This window comes from Letharia lupina (assembly GCF_014066315.1).
Source record: "Letharia lupina isolate WasteWater1 chromosome Unknown contig_20, whole genome shotgun sequence".
In the NCBI taxonomy this organism is placed as follows: Eukaryota; Fungi; Ascomycota; class Lecanoromycetes; order Lecanorales; family Parmeliaceae; genus Letharia; species Letharia lupina.
Genome location: NW_023502989.1, coordinates 503,253 through 518,741, shown reverse-complemented (window position 1 = coordinate 518,741; position 15,489 = coordinate 503,253). Strand labels below are relative to the sequence as shown.

At 47.4% G+C, this 15,489-nt stretch overlaps 4 protein-coding genes across 4 annotated transcripts; 3 read left to right on the top strand and 1 right to left on the bottom strand.

Moving 5' to 3' along the window:
* Positions 1-283: 283 nt before the first annotated feature.
* Positions 284-905, top strand: HO133_004997 (uncharacterized protein; the record flags this gene model as incomplete). The annotated part of the gene is made up of 3 exons (XM_037295909.1): positions 284-342; positions 397-547; positions 699-905. The coding sequence occupies 3 exons, from the start codon at positions 284-286 to the stop codon at positions 903-905; spliced, it is 417 nt and encodes a 138-aa protein (XP_037148607.1).
* Positions 906-3,767: 2,862 nt separating this feature from the next.
* HO133_004996 (uncharacterized protein) lies at positions 3,768-4,292 on the top strand (the record flags this gene model as incomplete). Its single annotated transcript, XM_037295908.1, has 2 exons — positions 3,768-4,003; positions 4,178-4,292. 2 exons carry the CDS (start codon positions 3,768-3,770, stop codon positions 4,290-4,292), a joined length of 351 nt encoding a protein of 116 aa, XP_037148606.1.
* A 3,273-nt stretch (positions 4,293-7,565) lies between these two features.
* Positions 7,566-12,146, bottom strand: HO133_004995 (uncharacterized protein; the record flags this gene model as incomplete). The annotated part of the gene is made up of 5 exons (XM_037295907.1): positions 7,566-7,604; positions 7,876-8,137; positions 8,194-10,841; positions 10,895-11,554; positions 11,607-12,146. 5 exons carry the CDS (start codon positions 12,144-12,146, stop codon positions 7,566-7,568), a joined length of 4,149 nt encoding a protein of 1,382 aa, XP_037148605.1.
* Positions 12,147-12,396: 250 nt separating this feature from the next.
* On the top strand, positions 12,397-14,244 carry HO133_004994 (uncharacterized protein; the record flags this gene model as incomplete). The annotated part of the gene is made up of 1 exon (XM_037295906.1): positions 12,397-14,244. The coding sequence occupies one exon, from the start codon at positions 12,397-12,399 to the stop codon at positions 14,242-14,244; it is 1,848 nt and encodes a 615-aa protein (XP_037148604.1).
* Between the last annotated feature and the right edge of the window lie 1,245 nt (positions 14,245-15,489).

Genomic DNA, 15,489 nt, shown 5'->3' with positions numbered 1-15,489 from the left:
AAGAGATTGAATGGCGGTGGCAGTCTTTTCTTGCCTTTCTTCCAGGATTTTTCGCACTAACGGGATCTCTTGTGTCACGGTTGTCTCAGCTCCTAAGAAAGTTCCCTGAGCTTAAAAAAAGACGGTCGAACAGTGAATCATTTGGTCTAGAATTTACGGGCTCGAGGTGAGAAGTGCTACAAGTTGACAGGCGTAAAGAGGACTTGCTGACGGAGGGAGTCTAGCGAAATGCCCGTCTACTTTACAACCTTATGGCACAACTATATGCCTCTCGTTCTACATCATGGCAGAGATCTTGGCTCAAACGAACAAGAATGGGGTAATGACAGCTCCGTTGGTGCCGTGAGTGGATACCGCTCCACCCAATACGACCCTTTGCTGACACAATGTACCTAGAGCCTTTCTTGCGAGGCTTGATGGGCACTCCCCCGAGCCCAAGACCATGAACTTGTGCTTTATGGCTGCAGAGAATGTGGGGCAATTCCAAGCCACTCGAGATTCCGACCGCCCTCACAATATCACTGTCCTAGCAAACCAATGCGACATTGTTCGGTACGCCATTGTTTGGTACACCTGCAACAGAAAAAACTACCTCTATCGTACGGCCAGCCGCCTTTACTACAGTCTAGAATGGCCACTCAACCCTCGTCTCAGATACCTTTCTGGCATCGCTAAGCAGCTTGCTGTTGTTCTTGCAGCTCAGCTCGAGAAGACGCGTTGTTCGAACTCGTCCGACTTCCAGCTTCCGGGTAACTGCTCTGATGAAGATACTCTGCCGCAGGTTTATCAGACAAGTTGTGCCATACATGCTCGCGCTTGCCCACTTCTTCGAATACTACGGCGGTGGACTTGCTAGCTGTTTATCCGACCCGAGCCAGGTGAAATTTGTTCGGAAACCTAGCTGAGGAGTTAGATTCTCCATTCGGACCGAAAAATACAGCCGAAGGACCGTATACCGAATCTATACTCTATACCACACGCTGAAGTAGCTTCTCGATCGACGACATGACGATCGGTGTCGTAAAGTCATCATGGCACGCTCCTCAACATCCGTGGGACTGGCTACTCCGACTGCACAGACGCCTGGACCTTTGGAGGGTTTGAGGCTGTTAAAGACGTGCTGGCGCAGCCTCTCCTCGAAAGTCGCCTCGGTATCGTTGAAGACCACTTCGCCCGAGCCTATCCAGATTCCATGATTGGTGCTCGAGTATAGCCCAACAGATTTAGAGCCGATCGCAACATATATACATATACACACACGTCACACTTATGCCCCAACAACCAACCATCGTCTGGGTGGTATTACACTGGGTGAAAAACCGGATATCATCAACAGATGAGCACGAATAGCGCCTATCAGAGGAATTAGAGCAGAGTCGAAGACGGATGGTGATAGCGTACAACCGTTGGATAGAGAGACAGCGACAGATTGCGCATAACTTCAGGTTACAGAGGGAAAATCAAGACGAGCCATGCAATCCAGGAGAGGGACTAGCACCGGAGGGCGTGGAAAGAATCAGTAGGATTTTGGTCCTGGATATCAAGGCCGCGGAGACTTAGACTCAATTTCCAAGATGAGCCATAGGATCCAGGAGGGGGACCTATTGTGTATAGGTTCCAACTTCTGCAAATACCGGTGGGAGCGGACAGAATCAGTAGAAGTCTTGTCCTGGACATCGAAGAGAACGGAGTGAGATTTAGATTCGATTTCTACGAGCATTTGGACACCTACGAGGGGGCTGACCCGGAGCTCATAATTCCATGGGAGGATTGAAGTGCAATTCGAGGGAGCTTCGAGGGGAGAGCTGGTTGTTGACAGTGTTTGGAACGATGCTAGTGCTTCAATGAGGGGCGTAGATTGGGAGATATCTGGACTTGTCTGCAGTCGTCAGATTCTAACAGAATGCAATGCTGTCCACTGGCCCAGTACTCTTCACTGTGCAATCCTGGTTTCTCAAAAAATGCTCTGCTACCGTTTCTATCTCTATTCACCCGGGCGCATGAGCCCGGTCATATTGTACACTTGGTCTGAGTATACAATGGAATAGTTCACACCAAAAGACATGATATATGATCCCGTTGGGGCTGACGGGTAGCAATCAGCGCTTATCGCGGCCCGTGCGTTTATTTGACTTTCAACGTGTGTCCTCCAAAATGATGTAGATAGAATTGTAGACGCCCTCTCCTCCTCATCAATACTTTCAGTCTGTCCCAAGGGGTTCTCCAAGCTCTTTAGATCCAGTTGGTTCTGGGGTGTATATAAGTATAGAGACTGCATGGTTGCTCTGGACTGTCAGCTCCTGGTTGTCTCCAAGCACTAGCTTTCAGTGTAATATCATTGCTTTGTTATCGCAAGCCTAGGAGCATCTTCTTGTTTGATCCAGAGTTTTCTACCTCCCTCCTTCTACCCTCCTTTTCCATTCGCCCTCCGGCCTCCTTTTCTGGTTGTGTCTGAGCCTCCAGGCTTTGATTTGAACCAGGTCTGGGAAGGGTAGCCCGCTTGACCATGACGGTTGGTCATTCAGCCGTAGGAGGAGGAACAAGTGGTAATCCCTGGGCTCTGGTCTTGTAATTGGCAGGCTTCTCCTTTTTCTCCAAAAGCTGGGGTTGTATGGCTTCCCAGTTGGATTTGAAGGGAAGGCAGGATCATTTTTGGAGGACTGAGAGGCATGCCCTTTGATTGGAAGATTTCTCACGGGGTCCAGCTTGAGAACGCATTGAAGGCACGGTGTGCATGCAAGATCTTCGGAGCTCCGGTGTTTGTGTCAAGACCCCGAGAGGGACGAGCGTTCTCCTCACGATGTGTTCTTAGGGTAAGCTATCTCTGCGAGTCTTGGCTGGCTTAACTGATAGTTAAATCTGTAGATAGGTTAGCCTGGCATAGTATCAGGCTCGAGACAGAAAACTTGCGGCGTTCCTGGCTCGGAGGCATGTTATATCTTGGAGCTAAACCGTATTCGAGCGATAGACTGCGATGAAGGCGTCTGAAAATTGCTTTGGAAGAGTTTCATTAGCCATTGGAGTGTTTCTTGCCATGAGGGTGGAGTCTTGGAATGCTTGCGGCATTTGCCGGCTTCCCGCTTAGCTTGTATATTGGTTTCCCGTTGCCACCAGTCACTCCCACAGCGATTACGGTAGACATCTTCTCTTGCTATCCCGCCAACATCGCCTTTCTATAGCAAATACGTCCAACAGTCCGTTACAGCCAGAAGTTCTAAGCCAGCATGTGAGCTTGCAGACAGCCACAACACTCAGGTCAGTGGACTCATTCCGTACATAGCAGTCCTAAGAGGCAGAAATTGGTACTAATGCTCAATGCCAGACCACGCTTCTGCAGTCTCTCTGTAGAGATCCTAGCGACAATTCTATGCACAACGACGGCGGCAGAGCTCACCAACTTCCGATGCTGCTGCATGGCATTTGATGCGCTCTTCATCGCAAACGAATCTGCCGTCATCGGCAGCATTCTCAAGAATCATTTCTATCACACTGCATCTAAGCTCTACGACGTTGTCTTTACTCCTGGACCTCTGCGCTTTGGATGCCTCAAACACATCGCACGCCGCTGCTACATCGCCGATATACTGGCAACGTCAATCGCAGAACATCATGTAGGACATGGTCTCGCCACAACAACCAGACTGGGAACGGAAACCGGGCCATACCTTCTCTCGTTAGGGAATTTCTTCGAGATTTATCCCAAAGTCCTCGCCAACTACACAAGCAGTCCTTAATACGCACCATCAGTTCGATCCTACAGCGCTAAAATGGCGGGAGACATTCTGAAAACAAATTACAACGAGACAACAGTCCAACGGATCTGTCTCACGCACGAACTCCTGAACCAGATCATCGATCAGAAGTTCATTGGTAGAGAGCTCACCATATGGTACCCGCTACCAGTCGCGAGAACTCCACCAGGAACTGTCGACAATTTCACTTTCGGAGGCCTTGAGATGGTCAAAGACATCGTGACGCATCCGCGATGGAACGATCGGCTCAAGTATGTTGCCTCCCATTTCTACAAAACGACGACGGCCCCTATCCCCAGAGTTAATGGAGAACCACTCGCTGTGGCCCTTCCTCCGTCGGTTTTGGGTCACAGGTTGAATACGGCCACGAGTCACAGAATTTGCAACCTGTTGCCCGTTTACAGCCCTATATTACAGATACGCAGCATTGAGGTTTTTGGGTTTCCAAGGGTCGAGCCCGCTGAAGAGCTGGACATGAGCCGGGACTTCTTGGAGCACTTGAGATCGTACAATGGGGAGGAGCCGAAGCTCGTGCTTTGAAGAAAGGGGCTCAAGAGCTGGACTGCTTGGGTCATTAAGCGCTATTCAAATTCGTCGATTCGAGGAATTTAGACTTTGGGCCATCGAAGAACTCTTTGATTTGGAAAGAGACCGTGCGTGAGAGGAGATATTTGGGGTGGCAGGAAGAGAGAAGGCAGCTTGCAGGAAATGAGAAAGAATCGACGGCGCCCTTCTCAAAGTTGCGATGGGTTCACGGTACTGTTTCCTAGGATACATTGTCTCTATATCTATGCCACTCTATATGCCTGGCATCTTTCATCTCGCTTCACCTTTCTCCAAACCACTGCCTTTTGGCAAGTTCCACTCCCCGTTCGACCTTTCCTCCGTAACCAACCAGGACAAATCTCACAAACACTCTGTTGTCTCATAATGGGGAACAGCTATACGTTGGGAAGTTGCAGAACTTGCTGTGCGGACAGAACGCACCCCATTCCGGGTTCAATAACGCGACATCCAGGCGAAAGCCTTAAAGCTCTGGTATTTGTGTCAAGACTTCCTGGGGACGAGCGGCGTCTGAATGTCTTCTTAATTGGTGTAAATGATCTTAAGGAGCCTGGCTGGCTTGGTGGAAAGGTGATGGAAAGCTGGCTCTGTAGGTGGGTAGCCTCGCAAAACACTGCGTGTCCAGATGCTTACATTGTTGGAAAAGTCTGTCCTTGGTGTAGAACTAGTCAGTATCTAGGCAATTGAACCCCTGTGAAGCAATATACGGTAACGACGAGTTTTGACTCTTGTATTTGAAGAAAGCTATTGGCCCAGGACACTTCTTCTTTCTAGGTAGCAGTCCCTAGAGTGATGAAAAAGACTTGGCGTAATTACAAGTCTTTGCCTAGTCTGGTTTTCTGGGGTGTGTTCCTACAAACCACAGTACAGCTTTACGCACAGCAGACAAGACATCTCGGACTACCAGTTACTATCATCATAGATACCGGGATTGAATAGCAACCGCAAATAAGATGTCAACTGAGATAGTGCCGGATGGCCGGGGCCAACCACAGAGCTTCTATACCGCCACATTGCCCAAGTCAGTGAAATATTTCCCCTTTCCATGTGGAGTATAACAGGGATGCAAGATATCTACTCACCAGTCGGAACAGACGCTTTGACTTCACGAAGCTCCCCACCAAGATCCTGATAACTCTCCTAGGCGAGATGGCAGCTGGGTAGCTACCTCTCTTTCGAAGCCTTTGCCGGGCTTTCCACAACTTTGTGACAGCGAACGAGCGTCCTATCGTCTTTTATGCCCTCATGAACGACAAGTATCGCACGCCGTCAAGGCTGTACTATCGCCACATCTACTATCCTCGCCTCCCGCAAAATACATTGCACTTCGCCGATCTCTAGCAATTGGCTAGCCGCTGCGATAGCGCGCGAGATCTGGCGCTTCTGCTTGCACAGAACTTTCTCCTAGATCTCATACTTACTTCCAAAAACGCTGGTATTGTTCCGAACCAAGCTTGCTCTATCACGAAAATCGCGAAGAACATCTATCCATACGTCATCATGCTCTTTCATTTCTTGGACAAATACCGCTCTGCTCTGGCCTACGATCCAGATCCCCCTTATGCCACCTCCTTCTGGGCACCGACTGAACAACTCGAAAGACGGCTTCTGGCTCATACAACAAAGAGACTGTATACCGACTATGCTGCCTCTACCAACTGCTTCTGAAAATCGTCCAGCAAAATGTCCCCCGGGTCGCCCTTGTGACCATGTCTATGTTTATGCATACCGCTCTATGGCCACTTCGATCTTTTCGGTGGCTCCTACCTCGAAATTTTCGTCTTCGGCAGTCTTGAAGCTGTCAGGGATGTCATCGCCCAAACTTCGATATCAGCCCGAGTCGACTATGTCCTTGCACACTTCAGCAAAACGACGCCTATCCAACTGAAAATCACTCACAATGGTAGACACCACACAACGCTTGTGCCTCTTCCTAAGCCACTACCGCCTGAGCTGGACGACCAAACAACGACCGATACCTGCATTCGTCTGCCATCTTCCCCCAACAAACTCTTAAGCCAGTGGAACGAAGGCCTTTGGGGCGATTCGCGGAATATCGATGGGTATGCCAAGAAGGGGAAATTCTTAGGATACTTGGCAACTCATGAGGGAGTGGAGCGGGAGTTTTCGCGTTGAAGAGGGGATCCGAGAGAGTTAGATTGGTGTGTTCTTTTCGGGCTTTGCGGAGCTGTCTCATGAAAGAGATCGGCATCTAGCCTGTCGAAGTGTGGACTGTTGAGGAAAGCATTCGCCCAAAATGAACAGCCGGGCCGGTGGAATAGAGGAGAGCGGCATGCAACCAAGGAGATCAATTGACGAATCACCGCTTTAGATATCTGTTGGATCGAAATCGTGTCTTCGAAATACGGTCCTCATCCTCCCATCACACCTCTAGTGCTCCACAACTTTCTCGAATAACTAAAGCTGTTCCTCTCCGTGTCTTGTCTCGCTGTCTGTGTTAGCATGGGCTTTAATGATACGCTTTTGTTCGCTCTTCACTATCTCCCTTCGGTTTTTAAACATCAACTTTCGCCCCATATTTCAATCTATAGTAAATCGAGTGACGGCAAGCTGTGGGCAAACGTGATCTACACTTTTCTCAGTCCAGGGACTCATGCTTGAATGGTGTCTGGGAACACCACTTCAGTCCTCTAAAAGCTGTTAACACATGATAAACTTACCCTGCGATATGCAGATCCCAGCTGTCGAATGCAGAATTGGGATGTCAAAAGTGTGACAATATTAAAACTGTTGAGAGCAACTCTGAGTGCGGAGAGGCGAGAGAATGTAAGACTATCCTATTCTACGACTCCTTTCCCTGTCTTCTTGTTCCCTTAGCGCCCTGCTTGTCTTAGAGTTCTGCTCAGCTGCCACAGGTCTCCTGAATGCCAGCCTCCATTATAAGAATTCTGCACAGACTTAACACGTTTGTGCACATGCCTCGATACCGGATCTCCATTCTTCAAGTTTGTTTCCGAGCTGCCGTGTGAGGAACTGAAAGGCTGCTAACTGATTAAATTGATGGTGTTATAGTTCTGTGCTCCCATTGAAGTTGTGCTCCCATTTAGAAACCCTGCGGCTCTAACGATGTCGGTCTGCTTTATCAAGTATAAAACATGGCAAATTTCTGATTGAGCATTGCCTATGTGCCAACACGTCGCCAAGGTGGCTAGAAGTCCGAGAAATGGGCAGTCCGGTCTCATCCATTCTCATGGCATACATCCTCTGAGAAGTGGAATTCGAGCTCTGTTAGACTTTGTCATTGGCCAGATCCAAGGATCCGCTGTTCTGCGGTTTCAGAGGCGAGAGGTCAATGACCAAGCGTATGATGGGGTTCGAGATGTACCAAAGCCCACAACGATGCCAGCACGAGGAGCGGATCTGCTATACATGATCAAAGCAGAGCATAGAAACAAGATAGATTATGTAGATGTGACTGCCAAGGTAATTGTCCATTATTTTCGTAACCGCTATGCATAGTTTACCTCAAACAAGCACGAATCAATGTATCCAACGCCCTTTAATGCAAAGGAAGAACGAATCATCTCCCACTACTGACTATTTTCCCCTTCTTTGCTTCCATCATACCCTCCAACTTCTTGCTCAATGCATCCCTCACCCTCCTCTGCCCTGCCCACTCCTTACTCATTCGCGTCATTCGACAGCTGGCCATGACCATAAAACCTACAGCTCGTAGTGAAAGCCTCGTCTGCTCCGTCTTGCCTAGTTTGCCCCGGAGGCTGTCTCCAAGGCGCAGACGAGGAGACGACGGGCCAGGCGTGATGCCCATGTCGGAGAGGAGATTGAGATCGATTTGGTTACTTGACAACGTATTAGCATAGTTCTAAATGATGGGAGAAGGGAGAAGTAAGCTTACCAAGCCTCAAACATCTCGATTTGCATCAGCAAGAACTTCTTTTCGTATACTAGACCACTCCTGAAGCCTTCCTCCCTTGTGCATTTGGCGCGCAGCCATTGAATCTGTTTAGCTAATCCCTTTAACTCGCCCATGTGCTTCTTTTGTATCATCTCGAGATTCTGATTGTCGTTGGCATGCAGGCTGCTGATGGAGGTATTGGCGAAACGCACACGGGACGCCATCGCCTTACGCTCTTCGTCCCAGTTGTGCTGCTGGCGGGTAAGATTGTCGACAGCGCGTTCATAGCGAGATTGCACGTTCTCTAACTCTGTAGAGAGAGCCGTTGATCTATGCGTCTGTAACGTACGTTCTTCTCGGACACGCTTGAGCTGAGCTCGAAGATCCTTCTCACGGATGGAGACCGATTCAAGCTGGCTCTCCCTCGAGTTGATCTGCACTTGTAGATCTTCGGCAGTGAGCTTGGCGTCCTTAAGCATCTCGTGTAAGTCTTTCCGCTCTTCCGCTAAAGTTACATCTGCTGTCGTGGCTTGGCGATGAACACGGACATCGTTCTCCAAAGATGAGATGCGAGTACGTAGGCGTGAGATAGTCTGAGTTGCTGTGGTGTTTTTGGCGAGGATGGTGTCTTGCTCATTGCGGATGGCGGAAAGCTCGGCTTCTAGCTGTTCACGTTGCTGCTCGTAGGCATCAAGGTTTGACTGGACCTGGCATTCTGATTCGGTAAGTCTGCGCTGTAGTGTCTTTAGGTCGTCCTTTGACTTTGCTCGGGCTTCTCTAAGCTGTTGAGAGGCATCGGCGAGCTGATGTTGAACCTGGAATAGCTCATTCTTGCGAGCCGAATCTCCCACAGAAGACTTTGGCGAATCCAACGTCAAGCGAGCAATTTCCTGTTCGTGAGATTGCCGTTCTAATCGTGTGACTTTCTGCCTCAGATCTCGGAGACCCTCCTTTTGGGCCGCCTCGCGCTGAATGTATTCTGCTTCCTTCTTCCGTGCCTTTGCCAGGTCTTTCTGGGTCATGCTGAGCTCGGCTACAGTCTCCCCGTTGTCTTCCAACTTGCCGGTGAGGCCCTCAAGCTCGTCAACGCGGACCTCGAGACGCTGAATCTTCTGCCTCGCAGCGGCAAGCTCTCGATCTCGACCGCCAGAGGCTGCGTTAAGTTTCCGTTGTAAGTCAAGGATATCCTCGTTTAGGCGGCCCTCATCGGACGTTGCTCGTTGAATCTCTGACTCCAATTCGCGCTCGACGGCGGCGTTCTTCTCAATGAGACCCTTCTTCTCCTCACGAAGACGACCGATGTCATTCTCAAGCTTTAATTTTGAGGTTCGGAGGTCAAGTTTCTCCTGGTCGAACTTGAACGTCTCATCGACTTGGCTTCTCATCTGTTCGAGCTGGCTTCGGACCTCATCGCGTTCAGCCTCAATTTTAGCAGATGAGGATTGAAGTGCACGCAGATCAAGATTGACGGTCGCCAATTTGTCTTGTAATGACTGCTTTTCGGCTTTGACTTGCCGAAGCTGCTCATCAGCGGCGTGTAATCTGGTGTTGAGTCCGTTCACCGCTTCTCCAGATCTCTCGAGGTTGCTGTCCTGGACCTGGGCTAACTCCTTCTTCGCAGCAGTCAAGGAGGATCTCAAGTCATCCGCCTGTTGCTCGGCCGCCTGCATCTCTTCCCTGGCCTTGTCCGCTTCGTCGTCAAGACCATTTTGGAGCACCTCGACTTCATCTTCAAGAGCCTGCACTTTCTCTTCAACAATCGTTTGCTCTCTTTGGCTAACGCGGAGATCCTCTCTGGCCTGCGAGAGTTCGGATCGAAGGTCATCTAAGGCCTGCCGTTTTTCGTCAACATCGGCGTTCAATCCCTGGATTTGACGCTCAAGGACTGCCTCCTCGCTTTTGTGTCGCTGCTTCTCGCTTTCGAGGGCTTCCTTGAGCTTCATTTCACGACCGGACAGTGTCCCCTCAGTCTCCTGTAGTTTACTGATTGTTCGTTGCAAACCTGCCGCTTGCTCTTCAGCTCTTTCCTTCTGTGATTGGAGACCTCGTCGCTGGCTTTCCCAATGATCTTGATCTGTTGCAAACTGGCTTTCCTTATCTTCTAGCTCACGATGGAGGCTGTCAACCTCTTCCGAAAGCCTATCGATCTCCCGTTTTGCTTCAGACCGCAGCTGACGATCGTTATCCTGCGCATGATGTCTCTCATCCTCCAGACTCTCCTCGAGTTCTTGGACGTTTGCTTGAGCTCTGGTCAAATCTTTTTGCAAGGTTTGGGATTCAGCCGTCAGAGCATCATGGCGTGAATGTAGCAAATCTTTTTCTTCGGATCTGCTTTGTAGTTCCTTGATTGCCTGTTCGACTTTGGTGGTCAGAGATTCGCATTTTCGGACAATGGATTCATGTTCATGACGAAGCAACTCATTCTGGTCCTTGAGCCGTTGTTCTCGGACGTCTGCGTCTTGGTTGGCGTCTCGAAGCTTTTCTTGTAGCTTGCTGGCCTCTCTTGACTTGTCGTCAAAATTTTCCTGTAATTGACCGTGTTTCTCCCGAATCGAGGTGAGGTCATCCTGAAGCTTGTTTGCCTTGTCTTCGAGTTGTCGGCTAAGTCCTTTGGTATTGATTGACTTGTTGGACATTTCATCGCGTAGCTATCGTTAACTTTTAGCATTGGAGTTTCCAGGCAACACCAGGGCATTCTTACCTCATCAAGATCCTCTTCGGCTTTCTGCTTGGCTTCCAGCGCATCTTGGAGCTCGTTATGTGCCTCCCTCAACTTCGCTGCTTGTTGAGCAGAGTCTTCCTGTTCTTGTTCCAAATCTTCGATGCGCGTTTTGCTTGCTTCCAGCTCAGCGCACACCTCATTGAACTCGTCTGAGTCTTTCCTAGACTGCTCCTTCAACTTGTCGATCTGGTCGTCTCGCTCTCCTATGATACGATCCTTTTCTCGCAGGTCGGCCTCGAGGTCCTCAATGTCTCCCTTTAGCTTTTCCAACTCTTGGCCATCGCCTTCAGCACATTCTAATCGTTGCCTGAGGTCTTCGAGGTCAGATTCTTTGGCTGCCAAATGACTCTTCAAGTCCTCCAGCTGCCGACGCAGGGTTTCATCGGCATGCTTTCGCTTCGCCTTCTCTTGAAGGTCCTCGACATGACGTTTGGATGCCTCAACTTCACGCTCTACCGTGCTGAGATTCTTCCTACATTGTCTAAGCTCTTTCTGTATGGTGACCTTGTCAACCTTGAGATCGGTATTCTCCTTTAGCGCGGCCTCGTTGAATCCAGGCCCTGACTTTCGCAGCGATTCTTCGAGGAAGTGTATCTTCAACTTGAGACCAAAGTTCTCCTTCTCGATTTTGTTGATGATCTGGAGAGAACGTTAGCATTTTGTAGTAGCTGGAGCATGTAATCGCACTAACGTTTTCCTGCTCTCGTAAGGTCATCATGTTCCCTTGGTCTGTCAAGACCCCGGCAGCATCTCTCTTGGGTAAGACTGCGAGCGGCGTCGACTGCGCACTACTGCTGGTGACCTGGGGCATTGGCGTCCCTTCTCCATCCCCAAGCACTGAGCTTCCCAGGTCACTTCCGTACACGCCTGACACATCTCCTCCAGGTAATCCAGGACTGTCGCCGCCCTGATAACTAGCCTTCAAGAATGCCGGCGTCTCAGGTGCCCCGCCTATCTTGCCTTTGCGTTCCAATGTCTTCTTTGCAACGCTTTGTAGGAGGGGTGTAAATTCTGTTCGTGCTGGAAGGTTCCGTCGATCTGCTAACGGTACGCGTGCTCGTGGAGTCTTCAGACTGATGCCGCGCCCGTTTCGCATTTGGGAAACAATATCATCTTTCCGCTTGAGAGGAGATAGTAGTGAGGGTTCTATGGAGAAATTCTCGAAGTCGTGGCCATCGGTCATGAATGTCGCGTTGCCGGCGTCCGTGCGCGGTGTCTCGATGTACGCCATGATGGATTAGCTCGATGCATACGAGATCTGGAGTCTCCAAGGTCGCACGTCATACAGAGTAAGTCATGTTTTTGAGATACGCAAAATTGATGCTGCTTTGAAGGTGATGTGGTGGAGAAAATAAGGTTGTAAACAATCGGAGTCGGCAAACCTTCCCCGCTATTCCACCTTCAGCCTTATCGGTCGTGGTCTCTTGGCGCGTATATGTTTTCATGATCATCATTTACGAATTCCACATCATTGATGAGACATGGATGCCCCAAGAGATGGCTTCAAGTGGTTTGAAGAAGGTTTTGATGGTTTCCCAAAATCTCTACCCGAAGATTGTATAGAGTACACCATCTATCTTCTCGATTCAACACTCACAGATCTGGAGAGACGAGAAAAACTTCGTCAAGTACAGAGTGCTGGAACCGAGTTGACCAACCGACTACTGAAAGACTTTATATGGCAGCGTGAAGGTTTTAGGCTGTCGCTCGAACGCGAGGACGGTGGAAGCTTCTTACAAGGACGCACTAACTATGGAGATTCTGTCGAAGACGAGTGGCTCATTCTCTATATTCTACGGGAGCTGAGCAAGCAATTTCCTAAAATTTGGATCAGGACTGCAGACACCGATGGGCAGTTCCTACTCATTGAGGCAGCTAATGTCCTGCCTCGCTGGCTGAACCCAGAGATTGCAGACTTCCGGGTATGGCTGAACAATGGAAAGCTGTTACTCGTCCCCTTGGAGAGGCCGGGTGAACAAGTCATCGAAGCGAAGCCAGGGCCGCTGACCCTGATTGAGGCGTTGAAGATTATAGAGAATCAACCAACTCTGCTACTGAATCTCCCAGCGGTCGAAGCTGAAGCATTCTACCGTCTTGAAAAATATCCCAAGCAGATCTTGGACAGTCTTCATCACGCACTGCTTACAGTTCCCAGGAAACTTGCCTACGTTCTCCACGAGGATGCAGCCTATATAAGCGCCGCAGTCGAAGCATTCTATTTGCGCGATCCCATAGCTCTACGCCCACTGCAGGCCTCCGACCACAATGAGCTCTATTTCCCGCCGACAGATCCGGTGACCATGTCTGTGAAGTTTACGAAAGTTGGTTATGCTCAGCTCAAGAGTCAGCAGTTTGCAGCACCTGCGCAATGGGCGGACTATGCCTCCGCAAAAAGAGAAGCCATATCTCAAGGCAGCGCAGAGATGGGTATGAAAGTCACCTGCGGATTTGAGATGTTAATGTGCGACACTCAAAATCAGGATAAGAAAGTTGTTCGAGAGATCGCAATGCTTCTCGAGGACATTCGCACTGGACAAGACGAATTGCCGACTGACGCGGAAATTAATAAGTGGGGAACGCGGGAAGACGACGAGGCTTGGCTTGATATCAACTTCGAGGATTTCGAGAAGGAACTTGAAGGGATTAGGAAGCCGGGCGCACGAAAGAGCAATGAGGGTTTTGGGGACAAGGGTGCCCAGGAGAACCTTCAGAAGATCGTTGCGAGGTTTGAAGATTTTTTGAATGATGATGCTGCTGGCGCTGACGGGGCCGAGATCTTGGACGACATGGACAACGACGATGAGGAGGAAGACAGCGCGATCAGTGATGACAGCGATGACGAAGGCGAGGACAAAGACGTCAGCTTCGATGAAGACGCATTCGCCAGCATGATGAGGGAGATGATGGGCATGCCCCCGATTACTGTTGGCTCCGTTGCTACCCCCAGGGTCGGCCTTGAAGAAGACGAGAAGATCAAGGATATCTCATCCGGCGAAGAGGACGAAAAGGGGGTCCATCAAGCCATGCAGGATATCGAAAACGAACTTCGAGAAGCTGGAGCCCTGAATCTAAACCTCAAGCAGGGGACTGAAAAACCAGAGTCGCAACGCAACGCAATTGTAAAGGGCCCGAGCAGCGAACAATCGAAACCACTAGCGGACGCGGAAGACGCTTCAGAGGATGGAGATGCGGAAATCGATTTCAATCTCGCCAAAAACCTGCTGGAGAGTTTCAAAAGCCAAGGAGGTGTGTCTGGACCTGGTGGCAACATGATGAGCCTAATGGGTATGAGACTGCCTAGAGATGAGAGTGATAGGGGAGATCGTTGATCTTCGTTTATTTGCGGACTGGTGAAACAGCTAAGTGCCGGAGAGGCGTCTCTCGGGCCATGCGGCCCCCATGCGGCGTTGGTAGGACAACCCATTTCGACCAGAGGGTCAACCCCGCAATTTCGAATTTTTGAAAATCGTAAAATCGCAAAACCATTTTTATAGCTATCGCTTAAATAATATATTAATTTATTAAAATATATACGATAACTCTATAACGCTTAGATATAATTAATTAAATAATATTCTATTATTAAAAGAAGTCTTAAAATTATTATATCTATCTTTATCGACTTAAATCTTTTTAAATATAAGATTATATAGATATAAAATATAAGACTTTCTAAATTTTAGATATTTATCTAAATTAATAAGTAGAGCGATTTATATACTATCTACTTTCTTTCTACTCTTAAATATAATCTTATAAAATATAATATAAAATAAGAGAATTTCTAACTATATAATAATATATTTAAAATAACTAATAGCGAGTTTTTTATAGCTCTCTTCTATAAAGAAATAATATTAGATATAAAGATTCTACGTAATTTATATAAAGTAGAATTTAATATTATAAAGTATTAGTTTAAATATTTTTAAATTATTTATAATATAAAGTATAAATATAAGCTAAATAATTTAGCGATTTAGAATTAAGAGTTATAAGAGAAGTTTAAAGTTATTATAGAAAACTCGATAACTATAAACTTCGATATTAAATTAATATATATATATATATATTAGAATTAAAAAGATTTTATTAGTAGAAATTATATCGCGATAGCTTTAAAGGAAATAGATTTTAAGAGAGTTATCTAATAAGATAAGTAGGCGAATCGCTATTAAAGAAAATAAAGGTTATTAAGACTTAATTTCGTCTAATTCATTAATAATTATTTAAAGTTTAACGATTATAATATTTAGATCTACGCCTATATTAATATCTATTTATATTTTATTATTTAGATCTATATTAAGATCTTAGCTTATATCGCTATTAGTATTAATATATAGTATCTTTATATTATTAAGATAATTAAAATAATATTAAAGTTTATATATTTAAATTAAGAAATTAAGATTATAATTATAATTAATATTTATTAATATCTATATATAATATTAGATTTAAAAGATAAAATATCTTTATTTTAAGACTATTAAATATATAATAAGAGTATTATTAATTAATAAATTAAATTATAATAAATATAGCTCTACGATAGAATAATTAATTATTAG